The 18,216-nt window shown below is 48.1% G+C and overlaps 5 protein-coding genes across 5 annotated transcripts; 2 read left to right on the top strand and 3 right to left on the bottom strand.

Moving 5' to 3' along the window:
• Nucleotides 1–97: 97 nt before the first annotated feature.
• BX661DRAFT_146299 (vacuolar protein 14 C-terminal Fig4p binding-domain-containing protein) lies at nt 98–4,555 on the bottom strand (the record flags this gene model as incomplete). The annotated part of the gene is made up of 7 exons (XM_051533154.1): nt 98–445; nt 1,091–1,198; nt 1,598–1,775; nt 1,854–2,086; nt 2,843–3,151; nt 3,467–3,881; nt 4,023–4,555. Coding segments are annotated over 7 exons (2,124 nt in total), but the record flags the coding sequence as incomplete, so codon positions are not given.
• A 1,005-nt stretch (nt 4,556–5,560) lies between these two features.
• On the top strand, nt 5,561–7,604 carry BX661DRAFT_188142 (uncharacterized protein). Its single transcript, XM_051537359.1, has one exon. It carries the CDS (start codon nt 5,937–5,939, stop codon nt 7,587–7,589), a length of 1,653 nt encoding a protein of 550 aa, XP_051389051.1. The 5' UTR covers nt 5,561–5,936; the 3' UTR covers nt 7,590–7,604.
• A 477-nt stretch (nt 7,605–8,081) lies between these two features.
• Nucleotides 8,082–9,112, top strand: BX661DRAFT_188144 (uncharacterized protein). Its single transcript, XM_051537360.1, has one exon. The coding sequence runs from the start codon at nt 8,168–8,170 to the stop codon at nt 8,681–8,683; it is 516 nt and encodes a 171-aa protein (XP_051389052.1). The 5' UTR covers nt 8,082–8,167; the 3' UTR covers nt 8,684–9,112.
• A 1,354-nt stretch (nt 9,113–10,466) lies between these two features.
• On the bottom strand, nt 10,467–12,358 carry BX661DRAFT_188145 (amino acid permease-domain-containing protein). Its single transcript, XM_051537361.1, has one exon. It carries the CDS (start codon nt 12,254–12,256, stop codon nt 10,547–10,549), a length of 1,710 nt encoding a protein of 569 aa, XP_051389053.1. The 5' UTR covers nt 12,257–12,358; the 3' UTR covers nt 10,467–10,546.
• Nucleotides 12,359–13,379: 1,021 nt separating this feature from the next.
• Nucleotides 13,380–16,572, bottom strand: BX661DRAFT_62753 (uncharacterized protein). Its single transcript, XM_051539329.1, has 2 exons — nt 15,369–16,572; nt 13,380–14,670 (listed from the first exon to the last, which is right to left on the bottom strand). The coding sequence occupies exons 1-2, from the start codon at nt 16,263–16,265 to the stop codon at nt 13,516–13,518; spliced, it is 2,052 nt and encodes a 683-aa protein (XP_051389054.1). The 5' UTR covers nt 16,266–16,572; the 3' UTR covers nt 13,380–13,515.
• Between the last annotated feature and the right edge of the window lie 1,644 nt (nt 16,573–18,216).

The raw sequence follows: 18,216 nt of genomic DNA on the forward strand, positions 1-18,216 counted from the left end.
TGACAGCAGAGGTGGGTCGGGTGCGCATATGCTGGTTATAACCGTGCTGATGCTGCTGAGGCATCATCACGCCAAATCCAGACGCTGCCAGCGACGGAAGCATAGCTACGGTGCTCAATCGATTGCGCAAAATGGCAAACGCCGAGCTCTGCGGAAGCATCATCAGCAGCCCATACAACGAGCGCACAAGCATCGGATGCTGCGCGGGATCCAACAACTGCAGTCTAAGGAAGGTAAAAACCGGCGACTCAATGAGCTGTACCAGCTTATCGAGCTGCACCAAAAAGCTGACCGTCAAGTCCTGCGCCAGCTGGCCAAAGGCATTGATCAGCTCGGCGCCAATCTCGTAGTGCTGCGACAAAAGGCAGAGTGTCAAGCAGGCTGCTGGGTTGTGGCTCCACGTGCGGAACAGCGCGACAAAAAGCCCGTGGCTGTGCTGGTTGTCCTCGATGTCCTGCTGAATCCGCTGGATGGCTGAAGAAAGAACGTGTCGGGCGCGCCGATTCTTTTGCGCAGCCTCCATTTGTTGTCTTTGCTGCTGCTGCTGCTGCTGGCTGCGCTGGCTGCGCTGGGTGGGCAGCTGGCGTGATCCCCTGTCGGCTCGCAAGCGCTGCTTGTCTCCATCGCTAGCACTGCTGCGAATCGCACCACGCAGTGCCGGCTGAGCTGATGCTGATGCTGATGCTGAAGCGCTGTTGCTGATGTTGCTGCTGCCGCTGGTGCCCCGTGGTTGCGTGCTGGCAACACCTGACGGAAGGTTGGCGCTCCCAGAACCAGTACCGACTGATGACCGGCCTGGCTTGGCAGCATCCTTGAACGCAGTCGCTGTGGTCGCTGTGGTTGCTGTGGGCGCTGTGGGCGCTGTCGCCGCTGTAATTGCTGGTATCAGGCCGCCAGCAAAGCTCGCGCCACGCCTGCGCACGCCACTCGCACCAGCAACGCTGCTGGACGCAGGGCGGCCCCTCGCTGTGCTAGACGCAGGCGCACTCTGGGTTGGCATTTCGCAGGACATCGGGCGCGAATCCGGGGCGCTCAGCGCGTCGCGCACCGACTGCAGCTTTGGCGCGCGCACATATGCTGCCAAGGTGACGCTGTAGCGGCGCAAAATCAGCCTTAGCTTCTCGGTTTCGGGCGCCGTGACGAGGATCCAGCTGAGATGCTGCACCATGACGCTGATGAATTCCAGATCAATGTGGGACTCTGCCGATTCAATATCGTTGGCAATGGCTTCCGGCGACGCGGGCTCGACAAATTCGTAGTCAGAGTCGCTATAGTCGCTAAGCGAGCAGACGCTGTTTCTCCCGCCGTACTGGTGGCCGTCATTTGGTCTGGCGGCGCCCTCGTCAATGGTGCTGAGCTGCGGCTGGCGGTCGGCGCGGGAAACGCCGGTTACTGCATTGGCCACGGATTCCCCTAATCCTTCGACGTCGCCATTGTCATCGGCGCCGGCACCAATATCCTCGTTCAGTATGCCGTATCCTCTTTCGCTGGTCGCGTCGTCGGCAGCCGCATCAATGGCGGCCGTGGCTGTCGTAGGCATATCATGTTTGTCGAGGGTGGGTGGCTCTTGCAAATCGATGCTGAACCGGGGCAGCACCAGCAAGCGGGCAAACAAGCAGAATACGAGCTGCGGGTCCAGCACCACGCACAACTGCCTAACCATCAGCGCGGCCCTAGTCTCCAGCAGCACGCGGTCCGTGGCAAACATCTGTAGCAGACTGCCAAGGAACCGCGACAAATACGGCATCGAGTGAGGATCCACGTTGTAAGTGGTGCTAGTAATGGGAAGATTCAAAGGCGACAACTGCTGCTCCTGTTGCTGCTGCAGGGAATAGAGCGATATCTGGGCAAACAGCTCAAGATCCAGCTTGACCACCTGCTCGCTGCTGTCGCTGAGCATCTTAAGCAGCACAGGAAAGCTCATATCCTCGGGCGTCAAAATGCGCCACGGCGCCTTACGGTGCAGCAGCAGGAGCCACTGCATGCCGGCAACCTTGGTCGGCTCATGCACGTTCTTTGCAAACAGCTCCATGACTGCCGTAGCAGCCTCGTCATAGTTGAACGGCTCATCGATAACCGACACTGTCTGCGCCTGCCCAGCCCTGGTCGCCATTCCCGGCAGCCCACACTCACAGTCGCTGCTGCTGCTATTGCTGCTGCTGTTGCCGTCGTCGTTATCACTCTCGCCCTCGCTGGCACTGGCCAGAGCGTTTGGCAGCACCTCAGCTGTCTGCACTCCAACAGCGGGCGAGTCGGCCAGAGTGTTGAGCTGCAAAGGCGTGTCTGCAGCGCCATTCCCATGCACTGGCGGTGGCGGTGGCGGCGGCGGCGGCGGCGGCGGCGACTGAGGCCGTGACAGCACAGCTGTTGCTGAATGCACGGCCGTCGGCGTAGGCGGCTGCTGATAGCTCTGCTGATGGTGGTTCTGCTGCTGCTGCTGCTTCGGCAGGCCTGCTGGTGTGCGCAATTGCATGTCAGCGGGCTGCAGCGCCGGCGTCGTGGCCGCAGATGGAGCCGCTGTAGAGGCCTGCAGCAGCGATCCCGCACGAGAGCGCACTGCCAGCAATGGGCCAACGCTGGCTGACACAACCGAGTACGTCGACAGGCTGGGCGATTGCGGCCGCGTCGAGCTGCCGACCGCCGCTGTGGCAGTCGATGTCACGGGCGGCAGAGGCATGGGCCGACCCGCCTGTCGCTTCGGGCCGCTGCCGCTGTCGCTGTCCCATTGGCTGGGCTCCTTCCACAGCGCCTGTGCCTGTGTCTGCGCGTGGGTGCGAATGGTAGCCTGCGCCCGCGCCCGAGCCTGGGTCTGGCGCTGCACGGGATCGGGGCCGTCGCTGACCAGCTCGTACAGCTGCAGATTGACGTCCTCGGCGGTGCGCCTGTGGGCCGCCATCGGGTGCGACACCGATGGCAGTACGGCGTTGACCAGGCGCGGCACAAACTGCACGATGACGCGCGGGCACAGCCACGTGAACTGCAGGATCCACCCCAGCGCCATGCCCTGGATCTCCTGGTCGTTTGACTCGAGGTGCGGAATCAGAATGCCGACGCACCGCGCAAACTCGATGACCACCGCCGCGCCCGCCACCAGCGCGCCGCCAGCGCGCTCGGCGCGGATCTTCTTGCGCCGCGCCGCCATGCGCAGCTCCTCGCCGACGCCGTGCCCGCCCGCCGCCAGCAGCGCCGACGTCATCAGCGGCGCGCCGCCCAGGCTGCTGCCGCTGCGCACGTGCAGCCGGCTGCCGCCACGTGACTGCGGCCGGCTGGCCGCGTGGCTGTGGAAGAACGGCGCCAGCGCAGACGGCGGCTGCGCGGCCCCGCGCGGCCCGGCCGAGCTGCTGCCTGCCGCCGATGGCGCGCGCGACGGACGGCGCGACGCCGTGCGCGGGTGGAAGCCGGCCGGCTGATCGGCGGCAAAGCGGCCCTCGACGTGCACGTCGCTCTGCATGGTGCTGGACCGCACGCGCGCGCGGCTCAGCGGCTGCTCGCCCCACCGCAGCGAGCCGTCGTCGTCGTCGCCGTCGTCGGCGCCGTCGCCGTCGCCCGCCTGGCTGCTGTCGGCGGCGGCGCCCTGCAGCTCGACGCACTCGCGGATCTCGCTCAGCAGCTCGCCCAGGAGGCTCTGCGTGCGGCTGCGCACGTCGTCGCTCGGGTCGCTGAGGAAGCGCAGCAGCCCGTCGAGGAACTCGGGCAGGTGTACAATCAGGTCCAGCCCCGGCACCGAGTCCAGCACGCGCACCCACTCGATCAGGTACAGCCGCGTTGACGGCTTGTACGTGTGCATGCGCTCCGCCAGCAGCGGCATGAACTTGTCCAGCGAGAACGCCAGCCGCGCCCCCCCCTTGCGCTGGGCAGCGTTGCTCGTGCTGCTCAGGCTGCTGCCGGTGCGCGCGTGGCCGCGCCCGAGGCCGAGGCCGTGGCCCACTGCCTTTGCGTCCTCGATGCGGTCGCGAGGCCCGGCCACGCCCGCAGCGCCGTCGAGCGCATCGCCGCCGCCGCCGCCGCCGCCGTCGCTGCACCCGTCCTCGTACCAGTCCACGCACGTGGCCGCCTGCTCTGCGACAATGTCCTTGATCAGCCGATCCAGGTAATCTGCGCCGTCTTTCACGGTCTTGACCGAATCGGCCGTTACGCGCGCCAGCCCATCAAAGATGTCGTTGAACCACCTCAGGATGTGGCCCCTGCTGACCTTGGCCACGTTGTACAGCGACTCGCAGGCAAAGTACCGCACTTTGCTCTCTCCGTCCGACAGCGCTGACACCATCGGCGGCACCATGTGAGGCAGGAACGGCCGGATGTTGATGTGTGTTAAAGCCACTGCCGTTGCCGCCAACGCGACAAGCCCGCCGATGCGCGACGCCTCCTTTTCCGACGTGGCGTAGTCTGTGGATAGCTCAGCGATCAGCGCGTATATCTTCTGCTCGTCGTCCTGGTCCAGCGCATCGAGCACCAGCCGCTCGATCTTCTGCGTGGCCACACGCTGTTTGTCGTACAGTTTGTCTGCCAGCGCCTTGGCCAGCGCTGCGGGAATCACCGAGGGCCTGTCGGGCATTGTTTTTATGCTTTTGTGGAATTTAGGTGTCGAATTAATACAGGCCAAGTCTTTATGAATGCGTAGTTGAAATGGAAGAGTTTAATTGAATTGAACCTCGATAAAGAAGCAGTGCGCAAATCAAACAATTACAAATGTTCAAAGTGTAGTCTGCACATGAATGAAAATTAGATATTATTTTGGAACGGATTAAATAAAAGAGATTAGAAAACACCGAACGCGTACCAAACAACACCGCACCACACCACCCCTTGTGGAAGTGTAGTGCGCAGTGTACACATATACACACATATATACATGCATGCATCCTCACGTATATGTTATGCGCGCTTGAGTCAAATTGCCTGGGATTTGATCAACTAATCACATGCCTTTTGGTCTGCCAACCCCAACCCCGAACAATAACAAGTTTGGGTTGTCGACGCAATAATCACGCCGTTGTTGAAGTTGGGTTGTTGCTGCGTGCTTTTTGATATGCGCACCTTCCACAAAACACAGCCAATGCGTTGATGGAAAATCCAAAAGGAAATATATGAATCGCCAGCGCTTAGCGCCACACAACCAGTTGCTCATTCACTCATATGCATTCGGAATTGTTTGCTTAAGATATGTGCATTATCCAGCGGGTCTGATCCAACATACAATCAACCAATACATTATATAGGTAGGTAGGTAAGTAGGTAGGAACAAGCCACGAGCCGCTCACTCCATAAAACAAAAACACATACACAAACACAATTCTGCGACCCATCCTGGATATACAAATATGAATCAATGGCAAGGTAAATGAAAGAAGCAATGAGGCTTAGCACCATTATGCATCCATTCGAGACAAAACAGAATAATACAATAGAAGACAGGACGAGACGAGACAACAGTGATACAATAAAAACTAGACATTACCGCTGTTGTTGTACATTTGTCTTTTGTACTTGTATCTGTATTCGTAGGTAATCATATTGTATTTTTTATTTCCACTAATATCTTAACTTTTCTATATGACCATTCAGATATTTGCTGATGGTGTTGACACTTAAATTCCGGTTTTTCTTTGCAATTGTTTGCATAAAAACCAAATCAACCTTACAATTCCCAGCGCCATGATATCGTCTTCCGCCATTACTTATATTTTGCTTCATACAGTCCCTCACCATTGCCTTGTGCTATTCTAACCAGTGAATTAAAATACTTTAGTACATTTCCCATTTACTTTATCACCTTTAATAGCCTATTTTGTTACTCTAATGCTGATGATTTTCCATTACATTTCATCGTCGCCTCCATACACACACGCACACCTTCTCTCTGCAATCATTCAAAATTATTATTTTATTATCAACCAAATATCCAACAGCATCTAAAAAACATAAACCCCGGCAGTATGTCTCACCCGATCTTTTTCTCAACTACCACCCACTCACCAAGAGCCCCCCTAACAGCAAGCTTGAGCATAAGCAACCTGTCATCCGCACCAGCAGCGTCCACCCAGCCACTTTCCCTTACACTGACCCGCAGCCAATACGCAACCGAATGCGGCGGCGTTCTCATTGACCCCGGCACAAATGAGGTCTGCCTGCTCTTCTACCCAGACACCTCTGAATGGCGCCTGCCCATGGGCCGGCCCAATACAATGGCCACAGAAAACTGCACAAGCAATTACGCGATATACACGCCACCGGAGCAGTCCGTCGCTGGCTGCGAGCCACTGCCACATGCAGCGCAGAGGCTGATATCAGCTATCACCGGGTACAGGTGCTCTCACCTGCACCCTACCGTCTTGGCACATGCGGCTATCCCTTGTGCCTATATGGGCCCGCAGATGGTTGAGCCACTAACTTTGCAGATTGAGCAGCGCATCCAGGCTATTCATGTTTGCCCATCTATGAGTATGAGCTCTCGCGTGCTGTCGGGTCGTCAGAGTTTTACAGCAATTCCCGGGCGAGTGTCTGGTTCAGCTGCCATTCCAAACTTGGTTGAATCAGCGGCCAGCTCTGATGGATTTCACGGCCGCTGCATTATTTCGCCACTGCCGCCGCAGCCACTGCGTCTGCAGGCGAGCGAATTTACTGAAAATACAACCATTCCGGTGGAAGACACTCCAATGGCCTCCGCCAAAGTAAATTTAGATTCCGGACACTATTTGCGCCAAGGCTCCTGCCAGTACGTCATGTCGTACTACTACATGGCCTGGATAACCCAAAGTCGTTTTGAGCCAAAGCAATCTGCACTGCCCGTGGGCCTCGCGATCGACATGCCCAATGGTAACTTAGATTCAACCAACACAAGTCTGTCGAGCATAGTCCACAACCAGTGCGAGGTTGCATGGTTCAAGATAGACACCGCCGCCCAGATGCTTTCACATAACTCGGACAGAATTGCGCTGCAGGAGGCTATCCACCGGATTTCTCGCTTTGGTGATCCCAAGCTGCCGTTCTCGTACTCAGCTGCCGTAATTCTTGCCAACACTGTGCAGCAACAGCAGCAGCTGCTCCTAGGCCCAAAATCACGCAAAAACAGTACACCAAAGTCTGCCGGCTTCTGCCCTCACTGCAATGCAACTGCAAGAAGTCCGACGACAATGCCTGTTGTGGCGCTGCCTCTAAAATTTCCATTGCCAGCACCAGTGCCAGTGCCAACAAGCTTGATAAAACCAGCTCAACCAGGTATTACCAGTCCGATTGACTCTGAGTCTGTGTCACTTGCATCATCATCTTCATCATTGTTGTCGTCAGCTGAATTATCATTGTCGGAAAATGCCACCAACATAAATAATGCCATTGGAATCCCCACAGCACGCAACATAGATATTATTCGCAGAGCAACATTATCACTGGGCAGGCGCGGCGGCATGCTTGTAAAGGCCGTAAAACGTGGTAAATCGACAATATTGAAGCCTGGCAGCGATACTGAGGTCATTTTATTGCCCGGCGTTGCTGCAACTACACTAACACCTCAGAGCGGCAAATCCAAGGGCAAGTCTAGTGTTCCGCGCTTTTTCTCTATTTTTAACAAATATCTCGGCTCTAGCGCCTGAAAAATATTAAAAATTATATTTGAATATTTAAATGAATAATACAAATCCATATTTAATAGTGGCGACATGTGGCATAAATTCCAGATTTTGCCATTTGTGCAGCACCAACTGCCATTTGTTGTAATTTAGTTTTTTTTCACAAAAAAAGTATTTGACTGGACATTTATTATAAAAAGGGAGTAGTTGTAGCACTCTACTTACTTTTTTCTTTTAAAATTTCTTTTGGACTACTCCTTTTAACGCCATTTTGATTATTTTGCAATAATTTTATTTTTTGTTAAAAATTCTTTTTATAAATAATCCTTTTCAAAATTCTAATGATAATACATTTGCATGACAGACAACTAATAATTCCTTTAAACCTATGTACTTGTACAATGTGCAATTTAAATATAATTGTTTTGTGAGCTGCGGCACACTGCCGCAAGTAAGTATTTAAACTAAACATTTTCCAGTTTTTTTTCTGTTTCCTTTCCAAGATTAAATATATATATTTTTTCTGTTTATTGAATCATCTTATTTATATCTCTTAATTTATATTATTTACAGCCTTTTTTAACCAGTTTTTAAATAAAAACATGTCTGACTACGAAGAAAAAGCCCTTCTCAAGGAGTTCGAAGAGCTTGAAAGCAAACTAAAACTAAAGCTTTCCCAGCCAATCCTGAGGGAAACCAAGTTGACCTATGCAATCCGCTTAGCCCTAATAAAAGGCCACCTTTACCACCAGTGCAAATTTACCGACAAAAACCCCGAGGTGCAAATTTTAAAACAATACATGCGGGAGTACGAGGCCAAAATAAAACATATTGAAAAGGCAAAAAACACATGGCAGAGTGTCGTTGATCTTTACAATATGAAGAGTGCAGAGCTTTGCTATAACTATAAGCGCGGCAAGGTTGAAGATAAGGAAGTGGTTACGGACGCGGAGGATGATTTGACGCGGATGTGGGACTGGCTTGAAAAACATAATACTGACTGGCAAACGGCTAAAACAGAGTATGACGAGGTCAGGGAAAAGCTCAAGACGCTTATTGATGAGTACAGAGATGCATATGAGCTTGCCAGAACAGATTATTTGGAGTGTTATAGTTGATTAAATCACCAATATGTGCACTCTTTTAGCGTGTCATACAAAAAACTCCAAAAGTATATTTATTATTTTCCAATCTTTAAATTTTCATTTGAATAATAATTTCAACATCAAATGTATTTATCAATTTTTTTATCTTTTCTTATTAAAGGAGAAAACTATATATGCAATTACATGGCAGCTATCATTTGTAATTTTCTTATATAAAAAAAGTAAGCTCTAGTTATTCAATTTTGGTGTTCTTAATATATATTACTTTCTCCTTATGAGTGATTGGTTATATGTTGCATTTTAACAAATAAAAAGGAATGATATAAACTATGGAGCAGTAACGCATTAAATAATTTTTAATTTGACTATCCATACACGGGCTCATATTATAAACAGCTGCAACACCTTACTTTCAAATTGGGCTTACTGTTTGCCTTTGCTGATGATTTACTTTTTTCAAGTCTTACTTTTCTCGACTAGTGAGATGAGTATGGTCGAGTATTTTTGTTTTTCTTGCTACAAAAACCTCTTTATAAAAATAATTATTAAGTTTACATCCTATACTAATTGTCAGAATAGATGAATCTAATAAATTATTATTAAATCAAAAATAAGGGAAACATCCTATTGAGCCTTCCATATTGCCATTTTATAGGCAGCTACAATGCCTAAATACTATCCCAGCCGCTACTGCATTAATGCCTGCTTGGCATTGACACAGCTTGCAAAGCTCTTGGCTCAGCTCAGCTTATATGGTGAGAACGGCCTCAAATCTGTTTTCATAATTTTATTTTTATACATTGTAGTTCTTTTCACGATATATTCCTTTTTCAGATTTTCTTTTTAAACTTTTTTCTGCAGTTTTTTTGCTTGATTGGAGCTGTCTTTTCATGTATCACACAAAATATATAAACCGCCGGCTTATGCCTTACGGCTTTAGATTGTTTAATTTAAACTTTATTATTTCTTTATTTTTTAAAACCGAATATTTTCATTTTCATTTTAAAAGTGTATCCTATCACTTCATTTTCTAATTACTCTAACTTTCTCTAACAGCCATAACTTATTTTTCAAGCAACCATAGCCAACTACAATAAGCAAGTCTTACTCAAGAAGCTAAATGAACTTAATATAAAGCTAAAGGCAAAGACAGAACAGCTGCTCTTGAGGGATACAAAAATAATCCATGCAATACGCTCAGCTTTAGTAAAGGGCCACCTCTACTACTAGTGCAAATTTACCAAGGAGAATCCTGAAATGTATATTTTAAAATAGTTCTTGCAAAATCGCAAAGTCATAATAAAGCGCCTCGAAAAAGCAAAAAATATCTAGAAGAGTGTCGTCTATATATACAATATGAAGAGTGCAGAGCTTTGCTATAACTATAAGCGCGGCAAGGTTGAAGATAAGGAAGTAGTTACGGGCGCGAAGGATGATTTTACCCGGATGTGGGACATGTATGACAAGTTTTCTGGCAAGTATAAAAATTCCAGGGATGAGTAGGATGAGCTAAGGGAAAACCTCAAAACGCTTATTGATAAGTGCAGAGATGTGTATCAAAGCGCCAGAACAGAGTATTTGGATTGTTATAGTTAGGTAGTAAACTGGAACTGGCTTTGTAAACTGCATGTATATGCTTGCTTAAAGTTGCTCAACATTTAAATTATTCATTTATAGTTGCCAAAAACACATATCAAAATGTGTGCCTTTCTTTTACGTATTACAAACACAATTAAAAGTACCTTATTTGATATACATACATACATATATTTATTTACATTTGTTGGAATATTAACTTTACTATCAAAACCATTTTTATTCCCATTCTCCAAAAATGTATAGCTATATTAAAAAGGCATTGCTTTGAACAGTGTTTCACTCTCGCGCAGAAGCAGCAACATTTGCGCCAGCATTGCTGTCATTGTGGTGCTGATTGTTACCAACAGTCAATAATGCGGATGGATCAGACTTGCCAACATTTTCCATACCCTGTCCTTTATGTTCGTGGCCATCATTGTCGCCATCAAAAATAACGCCGCCATCCCCAAAGTAGGCGACATCATCTTCTGACCATCGCTCTGGGTTACCCACGCGCGAGTGGCGGTAGCCATAAAAGGCATAGACAACAACACCGATTGCCAGCCAAATCAAAAGCCGATAGAGAGTCGGCCCGTCTGACAAAACAAGAATCACCAGCGCAATGACAGCACCTGGAATTGGGATTAAGAACGGTCCGCCAGGAACTTTGAATCCGCGCTCAGCATCGGGGTGGGTAAAGCGCATGATTATAACGCCAATGTTGACAAGTATAAATGCCAGCAAGGTGCCGACCGAAGTCATGTCAGCCAAAATGTCGACAGGCAGTACGCCACTGAGCACAGCGCAGACCAAACCAGCAATTAGCGTCGGAATAAACGGAGTCTTGAAACGGCGATGCAGACGCCCAAATATCTTGGGGAACATGCCGTCGCGTGCCATAGTGTATAGGATTCGAGGCTGTGCCATCATCCCGATCAAAATGACTGATGTGAGGCCGCAGATAGCGCCAATTTCAATGAGGATGCGCAGCCACTTGGTGTTATCGTGAAACTGAAGTGCGTAAGTCAACGGCGACGCAATGCCCTTGAGTTCAGAGTACGAGATGATGCCGACCATGACTGCTGCCACGCCAATATACAGCACAGTGCAGATCCCCAAGGACGCACAAATTCCCCACGGCAAGTCCTTCTGCGGATCCTTGGCCTCTTGCGCGGCTGTAGACACAGCATCAAATCCAATGTAGGCAAAGAACACGCGTTGAGCGCCCTTAAAAATGCCAATGACGCCGTACGAGTTGCCCTCGCGAGGCGGAACAAACGGATGGTAGTTGTCGGGGTCAACAAACTTGCAAGCGCCAAAAATAAACAGCAGGACAACCAGTATCTTTATACACACGATAACCTTGTTGATCCACGAGGCCTGCTTGATTCCCATTAGCAAAAAGGCAGTGACCATTAGAGACACAAACATTGCAGGAATATTGATATACGACCCGTGATTGACCTTAAATGCAAGCTCCTTGCTGTCCCATATGACTGGTGCCTGGGTTGTAGTTGCTGAGAATTTGACATTGAAGGCGTCGTGAAAGAAGCTCACTATATAGGCGCTCCACCCGACAGCCACAGTGGCTGAGCCGACCAGGTACTCGAGAATAAGGTCCCAGCCGATAATCCAGCTCATGAGCTCGCCCATTGTGGCGTACGTGTACGTGTATGCAGATCCCGAAATGGGCACCATCGAGGCGAGCTCTGCGTACGAAAAAGCAGAAAGGGCAGAAATGACGCCGGCTATTATAAAGCTGACAATAACTGCCGGGCCAGCATTTTCTGCTGCCGCCACGCCGGTCAACACAAATATTCCCGTGCCGATGATGGCACCGATACCCACGGCGATCAGATCGAGGCGAGAAAGCACCCGGTTCATCTGCGTTTTTCTGCCCTCGCTCAGAATCACCTCGAGCGGCTTGCGTGCAACCAAGCGATTCAAGATGCGCCTCCACTTGGACCTGGCGCCACCTTCAGCAGCGTGGTCGTTATTGTTGGTCATGATTAGAAAATAAAGTAAAACGGTTAACAGCGCTAGAGTCGTATGAGAAACAAAGTATGACAAGGATATATGTTGTTAATTATTATAAAAAATGTTTTATTAAATAAACTCGTACGAAAGTAAAAAAGGGTTTAAACGAAAGCAATAGGAGAACCTCATTTTTATATGTTTCAGCAACACGTCGCATTAATCATAGCTTAGCAAAAAATGTTTGCTACGCCGCTTGTTGATTGTCAAAGCAAAACGATTTGAGATTGGCTTGTTTTACATTTTAACTGTTCTGTCAAAAACCCTTTTCGCACAATGAGTGGCCTTGCTACTGAGTTAAACTTATTTATTGCATTGTTTTGATAGCAGCAGCACAAGAAAACACAGGTACAAATCACAGCGTGGAGATGGGGATGGAATAGAAGGATCCAGTTTTGTAAAGAAACAGGACCAAATAAAAAGAAAAAAAGAGGGAGGGAGAGCGCTGGTACGATAAAAATTATTTAATCGTGCCAGAATGTAAAATAAAGGCTGAATAGTAGAGGCTTGAATCTAAAATAAAAAATAAAAAAGGATATCACACAAACGAACACAGCAGCATTCTCACTTGTTCGTCGATTGTGACCCAGGGCAACAATGTGTTAAACAACGCTCACTGTTTTGGACAAAATAAAACGATTGATTTTTGTGGGCGGTTATTAGATAGCTAGCTATAATTGATTTATCTTTTATCTTTTATTTATATTGAAATAGATGGTACAATGAAAAAACAACTAGAATTCCTACAGTCAGCTGTCGTTACCATCAGCCGGTATGTGTTATCTTTTATTTTGGTTAATATTCCTTCATCCGAATGGCGCTTAATGTCCGTAAATTTATACCTACAATTCACAAAAACTGCATTCGATTAGCAGCTATATCAGCTGGATATATCATTGTTTCACGTGTTTGATTGTGTTGCCTTCCAAAGAATAACTCTTGGTTTTTGAAGTCACGTCAAGTATGCTTTATCCCTTTTTTTAAAAATAAGCAGTAACGAGGGAAAAGCTTTTTTGCCATCATCTTCATTGACAACTGCGCACATGTTTTCCCCTCTACTCATCTGACATGCGCAACATCATTGACAGCGTATCTCCTCATTTTAAATGATTTAGCATGTAACCGTTAATTTTTAAATTTTTAGAGTAATCTATAACTCTTGCAAATTAAAAAACAAAGCAAATGCAATAGAAAAATCATAAAATTATCAATAAAAAATAGTTAGAAAATAGTCACGGCTGTATGAACCTTTGCATCACATGCTCAACCTGGCTAATAGCACTCTGTGTAGACTCCTTTAGCTGGTTCAGTTCGTGTTGCTGTGCGTCAATCTTTGTCATTTGGCCTCTGAGTATGTTCATAACATAGTGGCAGGCATTTTCAGGGTTGCTCTCATATGTCGAGTTATCGACAGCAGCAGAAGGATGCGCAGCAACGTGCTCAGATGCAGAGTCAGAGGAAGTAATGGCGGGAGTGGTAATAGAAACCGCGGCGTCATTTAATTGCTGGTGCTGTACAGCCCTGGTTGATGCAGCGGGAGGGTTTGCCATAGTGTGGTGCATTATTGGTGGTGGTGACGGCCGCACAGCGCCAGCAAGTGGTAGAGAGAGTGCTACTTGCTGCTGAGTTTGTTGTTGCTGAAGGTTCTGGTGGTGCTGAATTTGGTGTTGCTGCTGCTGGTATTGCTGCTGAATTTGCGCGTATGATTGTGGCCGTTGGTGTGCTTGCTGCTGCTGAGAATGGTGATGGGGCTGAAGGTGTGGATGCGATAGACGCTGATTGGGACCAAATGCATTGTTCAGTGACCCAAGAGCTGGCGATTGCAGTGGCCGAGTCAGTGCTTGCAGCTGCGGATATGACGTGCGGCGAGTAGGCGATAATCTTCCCGATCCCACAGATATACCCAAGCCATACATCCCATGGGCAACCGGCGCCGTTTGAGGAGGCTCGGCAACCATAGGAAACCGCCCAAGTTGTCCCCCAGATGCGCCGCTGCCAGAGTACATTGGCTGATGAGCAACAGTCAGCGGCCGCACCCCTGCTATGGCGCGCGACTGTGCCTGGGCAATACTGCTGGCAATACTCAAATTTGGCTCAGACATCCGGTGGTATGCAAATGGCGGCCGGCCAACCCTGGTAACAGCGCCGCCAAACGGATGCGCATGCTCACCCTTGGTTCCCAGGTTAAATGATGTGCTGGCGGATGTAGCTGGCAGCGGCGCTGGCGGCGACATTGTGGACGGCGAGGACACATCCATGAACTGCGCGTCTCCCTCAACAATGCTGGCGACCTCTTTAAAAAAATCAAAGGTCCAGCGAGCCGCGCCCTTCTCCTTGTTGTGAATTACAACGTCCTTATAGTCGCTGAGCACTTTGCCCCATCGATCCTAGAGCAATTGAATAAGGTAATAGAAGATAATACCAATGCGAGCGCTTGTCATTAGCAAATGGCAATTCCAATCAAGCAATTAAAACAATGGAATTATCAATTGTGAAATGTGTGCTTGAACGCCACGCCACTCTCCTTCTCCTGATTAGCTTTCTTTTGGACTGGCTTGAAAAAATAGGGGGTAAGGAGGCTTGTAAAATAAAAAAAGAGATGTCGTATGAACAATCAGCGATTAATATGAGCAGCAATAAGCGAGGCTGTCTCATCGGGGGCAAGCAGCTGTGTAAACATAAGGATACTGCGCCTCTGATCTAATAATCCCAAGGCAAGCACAATGCAATTGCAATCCAAGCAAAAATGATACATGTTGATATGTGTCCCAAAAATACGTAAACAGTCAGGAAATAATATAATTGAATGACGTCGCTTTTCTGAATAAACAAAAACCTCATTAAGTGCACAGCTTGCAATATCAATACCAAGGCAAAGCAAAACAATATTGCAAGAGTGCGTATATAGATATGCAGTTTAGTTAATAAGACAGACGGACGGACAGACAGATATGCTAAAGTACAAAATAAGGTATACTCTAGCACAGACACAGAGAGACACACAGACAGTTGGCATTAGGCGCTACCAAACTGCTGAAAAACATAACAGACAAAAAAAGAAAACCTAAGGTATGCTCCCTCTTACCTGTGACGCCTTCTTGGATCTTCCCGGAAACTGGCTCGAGTGCTCCTTGTGAATGCGGTGCCAGACGCTGCTCCGCTCCTGGTTGGTTTTGCAGCTTTTGAGCGAGTCGTAGTGCCGCCCAATAGCGCGCACAAGCGACAGTGTTTCGTCGCGGCTCCAGTTGCGAGCCACCTTGATTGCGTCGCTGGGACTATCGCCGCCCGCACCATTGACATTATAATCATTGTCAAAAGATGCGCCCTGTGTTTTGGTTTCCAGCCCGCCGTGACTAGTCATTGAGCTGCTCATGGCGCTGTCCGAGTGGCCCAGGGCAGCAGGCCTGCCGCCGCCAATACCGCCGATAATGCTACAGCTGAGGGCCTCTTGTGGCGAGCTTGCAGTCGACAGCACTGGCGACTCTGACAAATGACTATCAAGCGACATATTCTGGCTACCGCCAGTGTAAAAATGCCGATGGGCCTGTGGCTGAGAATGCGGTTGGACAATATGTAATGGTGGGAGTGTCGATGACGGTGGCATAACTCGCTGCTGGCTGAACCTGCGCTGGCCACTGCCACCGCCGGTCTTCTGTTGGCTATGGTGATGATTGGGTGGGCTGTGCAAATGCCTCAGCGACGGAATCGACGTAGCGCCACCGCCCAACCCCACCGGGGACGCCGATTGCACTGGCAACCCAGGACCAAATGTAAATTCATTGAGGCTGCGTATGGGAGGCAAAAGCGGACCGCTGGTGCTGGCCGAGGAATTGGGCTCTAGCACTCTGGTCGGTTTGGGCCGAGAGGCAACAATATTATTACTACCAACATCATCATCGTCATTGCGTGGATGCTTGGCTGTCGATTGGGAATTGTCAACAACTGGCAAATCCAGAGACCGCTTCCGATACTCCATATACATTAGAATAATAATATGCTAGTACCTGCACTGTTACTCGCTGTGTAGGTGTTTGGATGGATGGATGGATTCTGTGGATTTGTGGAGTAGTGTGCTGTACGCAAAATGTTTCAAAGATAATTAAAAAAGAGTAACGTAAGAGAGGTGGGAACTTGGTTAAAATAACAGTGACAAGTAGAGTACAAAATGCTGAAAAGGGGTGGAGGGTATAATATAAAAAACAATGATGCGGTTAACTACGAAAACGAAAACGACAGACAACGATAAACAACGATAAATAACGATAGCGTAAGAAAAATAAAAAGGGACACTGATAATGTAAGAAAAGAGGGTTTTTTGTTTATAAAATAATGCAAGAAAGTCTCGGTTATTAACGCAGAAGTAGTATAAATGCGACGCGCAGATAAATAATAAAAATAATAAAGTTTAAAGAGAAAAAAGGTACAAAAATAAAAGGGGGAATAGAAGAGGGGCTTGCCAAGCAATATAAATATAAAACGGAAAATAACGGTATCCAAGTTGGCGTTCCAACAGACCTGTTTTTTAAAAGAAATAATAAGAATAGGAAATAATAAAACAGCCTTACTTGTTACCCTTGTTAATTTTCAAATAAAAAAGATGGGCAAAAATAAAATAAAAAACAATCTGCAGAGCATGAAGGAAAGAAGGATGAAGGGGGTGGTTGGTTGTACAAAAATGGCAGGGCGCAGCTGTAGGCCGGTTTCTTCGATGAGGAGAGAGAAAGAGACAAAAATGGCCAGCATGTTTAGAATCGTCGACATGGAAATAAGAAAGGTGTACACAAAGGTGGTTGCTTACCCGCATTATGTGCACCCCCCTTTCTCTCCGTGCCTTTCCTCTGCTGCTCTGCGTCCCTTTCTGCTGGAAGGATTCTCCAGAGTAGAAATGGCTGAGGAAAAGAGGAGCTTTTTCTGTTTACTCCAAAAAGGGGAATGCGGGAAAGGGGGGGGTTTGCTTTTTTATTTCTCGAGCAGGCACCAACTTAGCAGCAAAAAAGAAATGAGGCTCGTTTTCTTCAAAGTGCTAACGGGTTAACTGGCACATTTTAATAAGAAAATTAATCGTACTCCACACGACAGACAAGGCAAACAATTATACCACACAAAAGCGCACACTTCAATGTGCAGGAACATTGTTCTGTGCATGGATGACCAGCAATAAGGATGGCTAAGGCTTTTTCGGAGAAAAAAATAAAGAAAGGCAAACAAGTGCAGTGCTGTCGGCAAAGCTGGCATAAAGGAAATCAAGACGGTGGGAATAAAAATAAAACGAAAATGAAAGCAGCTTACAGCGTTGCCACATTGGAGAAGAGTCAGAAACACACCCAGACCACACGAAGAAAAGCCAATAATTGGCGTGGCTTTTTTCTTTTTTTTCTTGCTTACCCAAGCACTGGCGAACCTGGCCGAGAACGATCTTTTTCGAAAAGAACATCTTCGACGCAAGTCTGACGCTCCCAGCCAAAAAGTTAAATTGCTTTTTTCTGTTGTTTATAAAATTTTGTCTACTATCCCCAGACCTGTTGTCTTCGTGCATGATGCGCTTGGTTGGAGCGCATAAAAAGTGCGTGATTTTTTGTTATATTTTTCTGTCTACTTGGACATGCAATTTGATTTACATGGACACGAGGACACAAGTCGAGTAGATCGCAAAGTGAGCGGCAAATGGAATGCGCACTTTTTTCTTATTGTCTGCCGACGATGATGCTTTTTTATTTTTGTTGTTTTCTCAAACATAATCACCAAGTGGGGCCAACCCAGTTCGAAAAAGATTGGTTTCTTTTGATTGCTTGTGGTCAATTCGTAGGCACATAGATAAATTATTTTGTTCGTTTTGGGATTTACCAGTCATGGGAGCTCGAAAAAGCAGGTGTGAGAGTAATAAGAAAAAAATTTTTAAGATGCTTGTTTCTTGTTTCAAATCCCCTTTTGCG

Source organism: Kickxella alabastrina (assembly GCF_025024165.1).
Source record: "Kickxella alabastrina strain RSA 675 chromosome Unknown BX661scaffold_29, whole genome shotgun sequence".
Taxonomy (NCBI): Eukaryota; Fungi; Kickxellomycota; class Kickxellomycetes; order Kickxellales; family Kickxellaceae; genus Kickxella; species Kickxella alabastrina.

Excerpts from the sequence above, each read along its gene's own strand:
- BX661DRAFT_188142 (XM_051537359.1), top strand. The coding sequence starts at position 5,937 with ATGTCTCACCCGATCTTTTTCTCAACTACCACCCACTCACCAAGAGCC.
- BX661DRAFT_188144 (XM_051537360.1), top strand. The coding sequence starts at position 8,168 with ATGTCTGACTACGAAGAAAAAGCCCTTCTCAAGGAGTTCGAAGAGCTT.
- BX661DRAFT_188145 (XM_051537361.1), bottom strand. The coding sequence starts at position 12,256 with ATGACCAACAATAACGACCACGCTGCTGAAGGTGGCGCCAGGTCCAAG.
- BX661DRAFT_62753 (XM_051539329.1), bottom strand. The coding sequence starts at position 16,265 with ATGTATATGGAGTATCGGAAGCGGTCTCTGGATTTGCCAGTTGTTGAC. Across the intron at positions 14,671-15,368 it reads GATCCAAGAAGGCGTCACAG|GATCGATGGGGCAAAGTGCT; the intron begins GTAAGAGGGAGC and ends CAATTGCTCTAG.